The sequence below is a fragment of the Formica exsecta genome, unplaced genomic scaffold (assembly GCF_003651465.1).
Source record: "Formica exsecta isolate Colony F162 unplaced genomic scaffold, ASM365146v1 scaffold201, whole genome shotgun sequence".
NCBI classification, from domain to species: domain Eukaryota; kingdom Metazoa; phylum Arthropoda; class Insecta; order Hymenoptera; family Formicidae; genus Formica; species Formica exsecta.
In genome coordinates, this window is record NW_021849308.1 from 975499 (window position 1) to 987957 (window position 12459).

Consider the following 12459-nt stretch of genomic DNA (forward strand, 5'->3'; position numbering starts at 1 on the left):
ATATATTAATACTAGAATGCATTTCTGAATAAATAATCTTGATAAAGATGATATCGCCACATCATGATCTATTTTTACAATCTTTTAAATAGATTACTCGAATAAAGCGCTATTAATTAAAGCTTCGTTCGCGTAATATAAAATGATGAGATTTAATAAGCATCTAAAGTTACGGCATTCTGTAATGCGGTCTCGTCGGTAAGAATAATCATAGGACAATATGCGCTTTGAAATAATGAAATAATGCCGCAGCGATGTGAAATAAATGGGCATTGCGAATATATTTCGGCAAAATTGTGTTGTGAGAAACATGCCGTTTGCACAAATCACCGTTTATGGAACATTCTTACTTAATCATCGTTACGGAACATTATTAAGAAATTGTTTAAGCAACGTGGAATCAATGTAAATTATACCTCTTCATGTTTTGTATGCCATCGTATTAAAAAAAAAAAAGATATTTCTTCCTAAAAAATATAATCACTAATATTTGCATAAAACAAGTACTATTATAAATTTTATTAATGCAAGCAATATATTTCGTAGATAACATGTCATTACAATAAAACAGTTTTTTAAGCTATTTTTGTACAATATATATTACAAAAATTATTCAATGTCGGAAATATATATATATATATATAATTGCAGTTATATATATATAATTGGGATACTCCGGTATAAAATGTGTGTGCGGTTTAAATTTAAGGCTATTTCTTAAACAATAACAAATCCATATTTGATTGATGTTAAAGTTAATTATACGTTTCACTTTAAATATATTGTACGATTTATGATGGAATTCAAAACATACAATCGTAAGAAAAATATATATTCCGCGTTGAAGGACTTTAAAATAACTATATTCGAAATTGCTATATTTACTATACAGATGCAACTCGAATCCTATTCGTGTATATACAATATATAACACGAGAAAAGAGATAATGCTATATAATAGTGCTCTTTTTCATTTCGGTGCATCATAAACATCAGAGTTTATGCTTGTTCATTATAACACCGACTGTTACGAGCAATCTTCTATTTCGTATCTATTTTTAGCGTATCTACTATGTCGTAATAGAAATTGGTTCAAGGTCATCGTTAATAATACCTAAGCTATATCTTCTGTAATAGTGGGACGCGATGCATTTGACTCGATCGAGTTTCTTCTGACTTACATTCATTACGCTTATATCGGTGCTCCACAGTGGATTATCTGGGCCGAATTCCATATTTTCATATTGTATCACATCCTCCTCTTCCGCCAATATCGGATTTACCATGAAACACCCAGTGAGCCCTCCGTAAAACGCGTAAGCTCGCAGCTCCGTCTCCAGCCATTCCCGATCGAGTCCCGCCAGGATCTTCTCGTCTACGTTTAATCGACGGAGCTCCTTGAGAAACTCACTATGATAAATCCTAATGAGACTCTCGTAGCTTTTCTCGATCAACGACGATTGCACACTGGTGTATATCAAGTAATGGATATCGGTGGACACCGAGGTGTGTCTATATATCTGATAATCCACCATTTTCAGATCGATTATCTTGCCTTCGTTATCGTGCAAAAACATCATATTATTAATCCACGGATCGCCATGGCAGATTGTGTGATATTTCTGCTTCGGCGCATTGAACATTCGATATATTGTGTCGTAAGTTTTGTCAACGTAACTGGCAATGTGGTCTATGATAGCTTGCAGCTCCTGCGTTCGCGGTTCTATTACTTCTAAAGATTTCACCGCCGACTTTATACACATTTCGGTACACGATCTCATTACCGATGTTTCGGAAATGTCGTTGTAAACCACCTCTTCCAAAGACTCGGTTAATTCATCGAACAACTGCGGATCATTGATTTTTACCGCTAAAGCGGATGCGTGTAATTTGGCAAGTTTCTGAAAAGAAAATATACAAAATATATGCGCACATTTTCAAATATCGATTATTTTGCTCGTAATGCGTGAATCTTTCTATGATTACCGTATTATCGACGGATTCTTGATAGGAAGTGATATCAATTCTAGTGAAATGATAAGTAAACTGAGAAGTGATACATATTAATATTTAACAAAAATAAAATATTTTTTACAACCATTATAAATAAGTAATAAAGATATAAATATGTGTGGATATGTAGTAGAGTAGTATTATAATAGTAGTAATAATAGAAATATTGTAGAATGTATAGTATATGTTATGTATAATAGTATAGTGTGTGTAATAATAATATTAATAATAATAATAAAGCATTTTCTAATTAATTTTCAAGTTATAACCAAATTTTAATTTGAAACTTAAAATATTCAATCAAATTTTTATCAAAAAAATTCAATCTTATATTAATTAAAGAATGTATAATTTATCAATATCATTTGCGTGATTATTCGTAAGGATACAAAGAGCAAGGTTAACATTGACAGTTTTTATCTCGATATCCGACTTACGATCATTCCAATGTACAAGAGGCTGACAAAACATATATCATTAATCATCTTAATCTGTGATACTAGACAATCTTTAAAAATTATTTTGCTGTCTGGATCTCTCCAGACAGTATTAATCGATAATTATTGCTCGACTGTCAGACAATTGTGTCGATATAATCAAGAAAGGTGAAGTTCTCTAAACTTTCACATGTTATATACATATTACTATTATATCATTTCTTGTAGCTCTTTCTTGTTCTACGTTTTAATAATATTTAATAATCCTTAAAGTTGTAATATCAATTCATGAACATTGCACACAAAATGACTTGCAAATCTGCCAGCGACACACGCAATTATAATTTGATCTATTCATCTATTTTATTATCTTCGATGCAACAAATCATGAGATAAGACAAGCAATTATTGTTTGAATGATTAATTGAAAAACGCATACCTTCAAGATAAAGACAGTGTGATCCAAGTCCAGAAAGTTGCGTCTCTCGCAGTTGACGTACCCCTTCTCCGCTAGATCTTCCATTATTATATTCTCTCTGTCGGCATATATACATCGAGGACCAAAAGATCCAAGGACGGGCAATATTTTTCGATAGGCATGTGTCTCCATACGGAATAGAGCGTAGAGATCGATTAATTCAGAGATTGCGCGCCTTTGGACGATACTTTTTGTAATAATATTCTTGATATACGCTGTGCACGAATAAGAAAACGAATTCAAGAAAACATGTCTACAAGATGTACATCTATATCGCTATTTTCTCCACAGGAATACAATAGAGCGATATATTATTTTAATTGAAACAATATGTCAAGAATCAATATAAATATTTGCAATCGTTATCGATAAAGCGATAGAATTTAGCCTATAACAATAAAATTTTAAAAAAATAAACACTCTTTTATATATAATATTTGTAATTGCAATCATGCATATATAAAGTGTGTTACTAGAAAAGTTGTCATTTAAAATAAAAATAATATAAAGCAAAAATTCTAATATTATTATATACACGATGACTATATTCAAACATCGCGTACGTATCTTGAATCAATTGTGCTGCAATATTGAGATAACGTCACTTTTCATCGAGATAACTTATGATTGCGAAGTTATGTAACTGAGAGAATTATATTGCGTCTCGTGGTGAATCAAACTTCACGACCAGTTTTACCAACAATTTTCATTTGTCCTTCATATTAAACGTTAAAGTATAATAATAATAATACTAACGACTTCCGTCCCCGCGTCTACCGACGAGTTTCGTTTTGATTAGCACCGACGTGTAATTGTCTCCAGGTTTCGACCCCGGCCTGTCCACAGCCTCCAAAATCACCAATTTGTCATCGTTCTCGTACTTTCTTAGATAAGCTTGGATTTGCTTTACCTTGTCTGAAAATTAAGCATGTCAAATTGATGTAATGGCTCCAAAATATGACTAGGACAATATATTAGAATGAATACGGCACATATTAGTCTCGTGTGATCTCACTGACATTATTATTTCATGGTCGCGACCGCGATAGATAAATTGACATGACCCTATCTGTGCATACAAAGTAGACAAAATAAACTATAACCGCGCATATATAAGCGTTGACAGTGACATGCTTATTAAGAACGAATAAACGACAAAATTGATGTCCATAACTATGCAATATTTTTGCCATGGATGTAAGAAAAAAAATTATTGATAAACAAGAAAAAGTAATTGAATTCTGACACATATTTTGTCATTTATAACTATTTTATTATTATATATTTCATTGACATTTCAATATTGTATTATAATTTTCAATTAATTTGGAACAATATTTACTTCAATTTAATTAGAGATTAAATTATGAAAATATTTAATATTGAAAACTGTAAAATTTTTTTTTTATAACAAACTGCAAAATAAATTCTATGGAAACACGGACTATAAATTCGTCAAAAGTGGCTCGACAGGAAACGTCCTTATCTCAAGGATGTTCTGTGCAATTATTTGCGAAAGACAGGTGCAAATTTACTCTCGCTACGGATGTGAACAATTCTATGATGCCTGGCGATTCTAAATATCGCAAGCCAACGTATAAATTATATCCATGCGGGAATGGACGATATTGATGCTATTATAATAGGTTATTATAGCAAATTATAAATGGTAAACAACTATCAAATATTGCATATGATGAGATCGACTCTATTGAAAAACGCTATTAACGCCATATTCATATTTTACATTCACAGCGTTAAATTATTGTTGCGTCATTTTAGCTTTTTTGCTACAAAAAAAAGGCATATACAAGGTGTCTCAGAATGATCTGTCTTTTGGAAATTGCGTCAATGTGTTCTTAATGAAGATATGGAAAAAACATAAGATATCGTAAAAACATAAATACTTAATTATTAAAAGTTAACTAAAATATAAAATATAATAAAAATGCTAAAACATACAGACTTGCTCGTATAATTTGTATGATACAGCATAAGAATAAATCAACAACATTTATCTATTTTGTTTGCAGTTGTTCAATAGTTGAAATTGCTGAAAATAATGAGTGTTCAACTGTCATACATCTCTCGTTACTTTCTATTCTCATCCGTCCAAAACGTCCATATAAGCCTAACATAACTGAGCAATTAAGTTCATTGCCCTATGAATTTCATGTCATATTTATCAATCTCAAATAAATACAATTCGCACAAACATGTTAGATAAACATCGTCGACCTTCTTACGCCGTACTGTAATAACAATAAGAGCGAGTCCGTTATCGTTTTCAATATACTTTGTATTCTCATCATAACTTTTTAAAATCCTATAAAGCATTTATAAGACTTGCAATATTTATATAACATTTTTTTAGTTTTACTCGTAGAACATACTGACATTATTTGGCTGAAAAATATTGCGACATCCTGTATAAAAAAAATTTCTATTCTTTAGCAGTCTCTAATATTTATCTCTATTTTTTGAATAACGCTAATTTCTTTCACAGCGCGGAAAAAAATAATATCAGCCATAGATATATCAATTTCGATTATACTCGCGTAAAAGATATGATCTTGAAGACAGCATCCCAGATCAAGACCTATATAACGAATTTTCTGAATCCTTCAAAACTTTCTTAGGTCCCTAAGTAAAGCAATCTAATAAACCTTAATTTATTTCATTTAGTTGATAAAATGCATATGTTAACGTAGCATAGTAACGTCGCCTGATATATTCAAATATCGCTGACTTATAAAAGTTTCTGCAAACGCTTCATTTGAGCGAACGTTTACCTGCCCTAAACGCTTTTAGTTATGCGCGAACACTGTAGCGAAAAAGTAAAAAAATAAATTTTGATTGCCTACATTTGCATACAAAGTTTATAATCGACTGTTTTATGATACTAACAATACGAATCGAAATACTATCGAAACGATATTACGCAACAAAAAATCCCGTTTGCGGCACAAGACGTAATACGGATCTACACTATGTTTTACTTTATCTGCAAATCTGCAACAATCGCAAAAATCTGCTAATTTGCAAATCGTAGAAATAAAATTATGTGATTTGTTCAACTATATAAAAATCGATGTTTATATATGCTCGAAATACATGTATTCTTAAAACACTCAATATCTACGATCTGATTGCCGCAATTAAAAAATTCGTTATTTTAAATTATTACAAATAATATATAAAATATAAATATATAAAAAATATAGCATTTTATTAATTTTTAATTATTTTAACGGTTTTTATATACACTATTGCTCGAATTAAACAGAAAAAAATTCGAAGAATTTTTCTTGCTCAAATCTTCATTAAAAGATAAAATAATAGCCACTATAGATAGATAAATGATGACAAAGATAGGAACTATCATTTTATATGAAAAAGATGATAAGAAAATGACACAGCAGTAATTCACGATAACAATTAATTATCAATCATTACCGATTACACATAGTAACCATCATCTTTTTATTTAAAATTTTAAACACATTTAAAGTTTAACTTATTAATTGTCAGACAATCGTTAAAGCTTATTATATAAAAATTGCAAACTATATGCTCTTTTGAAAATTATCACAGATAAATAAATATAGATAATAAATAAGATAAATTGAGATAATAAGTATATTATATTATCACACACATTAAATAAAATATATGTAAAATTATATTATATTATAAGATAGAAAATTATCCCCAAGCAAATACGTTCCTTTGGTGTCATTTCGGAAATAAATAAATATCACATACACACACACACACAAAGAAAACAATATACAACACAAAATGAAACAGCAACGGAAATTATTTATGTTAAATACGGCAAAAGAATACATCGCAATGATTAGAAATATAATTTTTATTAGCTCTCTAATATAGTGGAACCATTAAAGGATTGTTTTCAATTTACGCGACAGATATTTTAACGTGAGATCTTACGTACCTTCGACGGAATGGCTAACCGATCTGTTCTCCATCGTTGTGTATCACTTCACTGATCACGATCGTTTAGGAGTCTTCGCTATTTGTACGACTCGTGAACGCGCGCTTGCACGACATACGTTCATTACAGAAGAGCGAATCGACGCGCAGTGTGAGACGCCCCTCTGCACGTGTCGTTTTACTCCGATCGTGTGAAAGTGACGTAATATTGCATACGTTGATTACACATGATTATGCAACCAATCGAATATAAACTCAGTTCATCTTTTACTGAAAGTGGTGACATTGACGTTTGCAATAAAGTGTCTCTTACTGTGTAGTCTCCCCCTCTCTCCTTCTCTGTATATCTTGCTTGTTATAAACGACTTATCTTTGAGATTAATTGACAAGGTAAGATACAGCAAAGCGAAAAATTTGTAAGAAGAAAAATACGTCCTCTTTTTATATAATGAAGTAATTAAACAAAGAGACAATCTCGATATCGTATATTGATAATGTATATCGTAATTTTATCTCATCAACAATATACTTTAAAAATAATTTAAGAATAATTTAATCAAATTGGAATAGAGAGATATATGTGTTGATATACAACAAAGTATCAATTATAAGCTAAACATCAATTAAGTATCCTTAATTAAAAATCCTCCTCAATAGTCAAATATATAAAACAAACGCATACATTTAATTTATATATATCCCACTACCACCGTCACCATATCTATATAATCAGTGCCTTAACCATGCGAAAGATATCTAAATATACCTGTAGTTATCGACATTGATGTGTCATTGAGTCATAAATGCTGTTTGCATTTCCATCAACAAGAATGTAATATGGAATAATATAGTATGATATAGTATAAAATGCACATTTTCAATTAATAATAGCATTACGCACTAACAATTTATTAATCTAGCTATTATTGGATAATTAGGTAAAATTAATTCTTAACATATAAATTGTTAATTATATCTATATCAATTTGAATGATGCACTTACCTTTATGACTTTATGTTTGTCTTCGTGGATAAATCGTTGTTTGCGGAGAAAAAAAATTATGTAATGTAAATGAAACAAATTTGAAGGTAAAGAAATGTAATAATAATAAAAAAGAAATAGAATATTTTCAGACAAGGAAATGGTACAAGAGATTTTACTCATTTTTCCAAATCGACATTTTTGATAATACCCATGTGTTCACATACAGGACAACCTTTATTATCTTAATGCTGTACTATAGTCACAATATAATACTACGAATTATTACAATATTAATAATATTATCATAGTCATAATAGGTCATAATTTTTAATATATATGTATATTTTTATATGTATATTTATATGTGTATTTGTGTAATATATTAATATACTTATCTATACCTTGTGTGTTGTTACATGATTCCTCTCTTTTACCTTATCACTTAGCATATATAGATATAATGTATATGTATATATATGTGTATATATATGTACGTATATATATATACATATATATACATATATATACATGTACATATATGTCATCAGGATGGTATAAATAATATTGTATTTCATAAAAGCACTTCTTGTTGCTTATAATATTATCGTTTTCATATTGTTTTTCTATCTCTGTTAATGCCACTCTTTCGCAACTCGTTTTGCTCCCTCTCTTTCTTTCCCACTCATACTTTCTCCCTTTCGTTTTCTTGCTTAGCCTCTAGCTATCATACACATCACATTCTCACTCTTCTCTTTTCTTTCTCTCTTTTCTTTCATTCTTTCCCTCTCGTTTCCATTCACTCGCTCTTCCTCTCCAGGACGTCTAAAAAAAATTTTTACTGTCTATGAACTCTGCACTCGCTGTCTTTCTCTCTTCTCTCTCTCTCTCTCTCTCTCTCTCTCTTTCTTATACTATCATTCAAGTATCATTTAAGAACATTACAAGTCCCACTGTATTTCCTTTAACCGATGGCCAACGTTTTTTTTTCTGCACACTTAATTTTCCTTCGTTTCTTATAGTTTCGGTTTTGCATTTTCTTTTTTTCTTTTTTTTTTTTTTTTTTTTTCATTTTTTTAAATTATGAAATTCGCCGCGGTTTTACGATATTAATGTTCCTGCTGCCTGGTCCACTAACATTCCTAGAAAAAATACTCTTCGCCCCGACATTTTATTAACTATACCCGAGAAACGTACTATTTACGAACGGATATTCTAAACCCTCCGAGTGCTCTCTCTTCCTTTTTATCCCTCTCACATCTTTTTTCGTAGAGAGATATTTTCTCTTTTTTTTCCACCACTTCAGAACAATTTCGGACAAGAGGCACGCACAAGCAAAGGATCGAAAAGGTGCGAGATTCTCGAATTCTTTGTTGTTCTCGAATCCAGAGCTGGGAAAAATATTATAAAAATATATTTCAGGTATAAAATATATATATAAAAAATATTATTAATAGGTCATAATTTTTAATATATATGTATATTTTTATATGTATATTTATATGTGTATTTGTGTAATATATTAATATACTTATCTATACCTTGTGTGTTGTTACATGATTCCTCTCTTTTACCTTATCACTTAGCATATATAGATATAATGTATATGTATATATATGTGTATATATATGTACGTATATATATATACATATATATACATATATATACATGTACATATATGTCATCAGGATGGTATAAATAATATTGTATTTCATAAAAGCACTTCTTGTTGCTTATAATATTATCGTTTTCATATTGTTTTTCTACCTCTGTTAATGCCACTCTTTCTCAACTCGTTTTGCTCCCTCTCTTTCTTTCCCACTCATACTTTCTCCCTTTCGTTTTCTTGCTTAGCCTCTAGCTATCATACACATCACATTCTCACTCTTCTCTTTTCTTTCTCTCTTTTCTTTCATTCTTTCCCTCTCGTTTCCATTCACTCGCTCTTCCTCTCCAGGACGTCTAAAAAAAATTTTTACTGTCTATGAACTCTGCACTCGCTGTCTTTCTCTCTTCTCTCTCTCTCTCTCTCTCTCTCTCTCTTTCTTATACTATCATTCAAGTATCATTTAAGAACATTACAAGTCCCACTGTATTTCCTTTAACCGATGGCCAACGTTTTTTTTTCTGCACACTTAATTTTCCTTCGTTTCTTATAGTTTCGGTTTTGCATTTTCTTTTTTTCTTTTTTTTTTTTTGTTTTCTTGCAATTTATAAATTATGAAATTCGCCGCGGTTTTACGATATTAATGTTCCTGCTGCCTGGTCCACTAACATTCCTAGAAAAAATACTCTTCGCCCCGACATTTTATTAACTATACCCGAGAAACGTACTATTTACGAACGGATATTCTAAACCCTCCGAGTGCTCTCTCTTCCTTTTTATCCCTCTCACATCTTTTTTCGTAGAGAGATATTTTCTCTTTTTTTTCCACCACTTCAGAACAATTTCGGACAAGAGGCACGCACAAGCAAAGGATCGAAAAGGTGCGAGATTCTCGAATTCTTTGTTGTTCTCGAATCCAGAGCTGGGAAAAATATTATAAAAATATATTTCAGGTATAAAATATATATATAAAAAATATTATTAGAAAATCTTTCGAAAAGTATATTTTCATTACCAAAATATGCGATTTACGAAATACGTTTCAAGACGTAAGAATACATCAATACTTTTACAAAATCGTTTGATTAAAAAAGAATATAAAATAAAAAATAATCTTTCTCACTCAAAATATTTGTGTCAAAAATCATGTATAGTTGAAATATGTATTTGCCCAGTTCTGGAATCCGAGAGATTGGCTTTATAATTTTTCAGTATTGATAATATTCTAGAATGAATTCACGCGAGAGCACTCGCTGATTTTACATACATTAGTACGTATCTATATATTAACTCATTAAGAGAGTTATGTGTTTTCGGATGTAACTAGATTCTAACAATAATACAAAATATTATTCGCCCAATACCGACGTCCAAAGAGTGCGAAGGATTAAGTCTATACCTCTAATTGTCACGATGCGCACAGAGAACTTTACGTGGGCATACATAGCTTCATCGCGAAATGTGTGGGCGATATAAAGAAAGAAAAAAAAAAAGTTATAAGAACGAAGGAAGAATCGCGGGCTACGAAACTTTCAAGACGAAAATGTAACTTTCGTCGCAAGTTCCGGCTTGCTGCACCTGAAGAAATATCGGAGAGTAGGCGTTACACTTTTCTCTATCCTCGACGTTAAAAGAACGAGTACATACGAGAGAATCGAACCTCGGTCATTCCCTCCATCTCTGTACTTTTATCCGACTCGCGATCGCTTTCGTTTCTCACACGACCGCCGTTTGCACGTCGAGCGTTATAGCCATAATCGTCGACTGGAGTCGCTTCCATTGATATGTCGTGGGGAAAACTCGACGGATATAAGACATACGGTTGAGAGAGATAATTGAAACGTGTGAAAAATCAAATGTACACATATCCTAATAAATGCCCACAAGATAAACGTAAATGATAAATCGTATTGTTATACAAAGAACGTGTAACGAGATACAAAGTCTCCGCTACGTGAAAGCGTTATTTCGATAGTAGCACACAATCTCCCCGTTTCATAGGACACGAAGCATTAAAAAACCTCGAAGAAGCCGAGAAAGAACACAAGTCCCTTTGGAAGAAAGTACATTCGTTTTAATAGGCCTCTTTAATAAGCGCTTCACTATTCAAAGCTCTCCGCCTGCAAAGCTCTCGTCGCTTCCTCGACTCGAGGGTTTCCTCGTTCGAAACGAAGAAAATTGCGCCACTTTGAAATAATGCTTCTGTATAATGCGCGCCGAGTGGATGCATCGAAATGTGCTTCCTCACGAAACGCGACAGGTCGAAAGTGGAAAATAATCTTTGTCACGCGAGCTTTCTCGTCCCGGAGTCAGAATCGCGTCGCGATCCGCCTTATCATACGACGAATTGCCCTCTTTTTATCCGCCGATCGAACTTGGAATTTTTGAACACCCTGTATACAATCATTACGAAAATCGCTATTATACATCGATATTATAGCTGCGATTTACGATCAAGCGAGATTTAGCGACGGTCGGGAGCTGATAACAGTTTCTAATCGGTAATCAATTTTTTTTCTTTTTGATAATTGCTTCAATTATTAGTTGTTTTCTCGAGATCATCATGCATCGGGATGACAATAGCGTTTGTAGTTGGCTCCATCCAAACAAGAAGCTTAACGTGATTACGGAAAGATAAAAAATTCTCGATCTGCTCATAATTTTCCTCTTATCTGTGCGATAACATATGTTTGCGCTTTTACATAGAGATATCTTTAACGTTGATTACTTCCTACTTGAATTTAAATATTCGTTTAATATCGATTTATATAATTCATTATAATTAATATATGATATATGTATATATACGTATATAATGAAATGTGAACTACAATTGATTTTCTTACAGGTACTTACTTTCTTATTTATAAACGAGACAACATTAATTATGAACAGATCTCTCCAGCCGAACTGCGATACCTTCGCGTAAAGCCATTATATATCTTAAACTAATTTTAATTTAATCTTTTCCGAAGGATCGTGCTGG

At 31.6% G+C, this 12459-nt stretch overlaps 1 protein-coding gene and 1 long non-coding RNA gene across 2 annotated transcripts; one reads left to right on the forward strand and one right to left on the reverse strand.

Annotated features, from left to right (window-relative positions):
* Nucleotides 1-516: 516 nt before the first annotated feature.
* LOC115234628 lies at nt 517-7174 on the reverse strand. The gene is made up of 4 exons (XM_029805832.1): nt 6887-7174; nt 3685-3843; nt 2890-3143; nt 517-1901 (listed from the first exon to the last, which is right to left on the reverse strand). The coding sequence occupies exons 1-4, from the start codon at nt 6918-6920 to the stop codon at nt 1071-1073; spliced, it is 1278 nt and encodes a 425-aa protein (XP_029661692.1). The 5' UTR covers nt 6921-7174; the 3' UTR covers nt 517-1070.
* An 857-nt stretch (nt 7175-8031) lies between these two features.
* Nucleotides 8032-9994, forward strand: LOC115234604. Its single transcript, XR_003883939.1, has 2 exons — nt 8032-8187; nt 9325-9994. It is a non-coding gene; the product is annotated as an uncharacterized LOC115234604 (long non-coding RNA).
* The last annotated feature ends 2465 nt before the right edge of the window (nt 9995-12459 follow it).

Coding starts and splice junctions, on each gene's coding strand:
- LOC115234628 (XM_029805832.1), bottom strand. CDS start 6,920: ATGGAGAACAGATCGGTTAGCCATTCCGTCGAAG. Junction 3,844..6,886: donor GGTTAGCCATTCCGTCGAAG/GTACGTAAGATC, acceptor CTTAATTTTCAG/ACAAGGTAAAGCAAATCCAA. Junction 1,902..2,889: donor ACACTGTCTTTATCTTGAAG/GTATGCGTTTTT, acceptor TTTTCTTTTCAG/AAACTTGCCAAATTACACGC.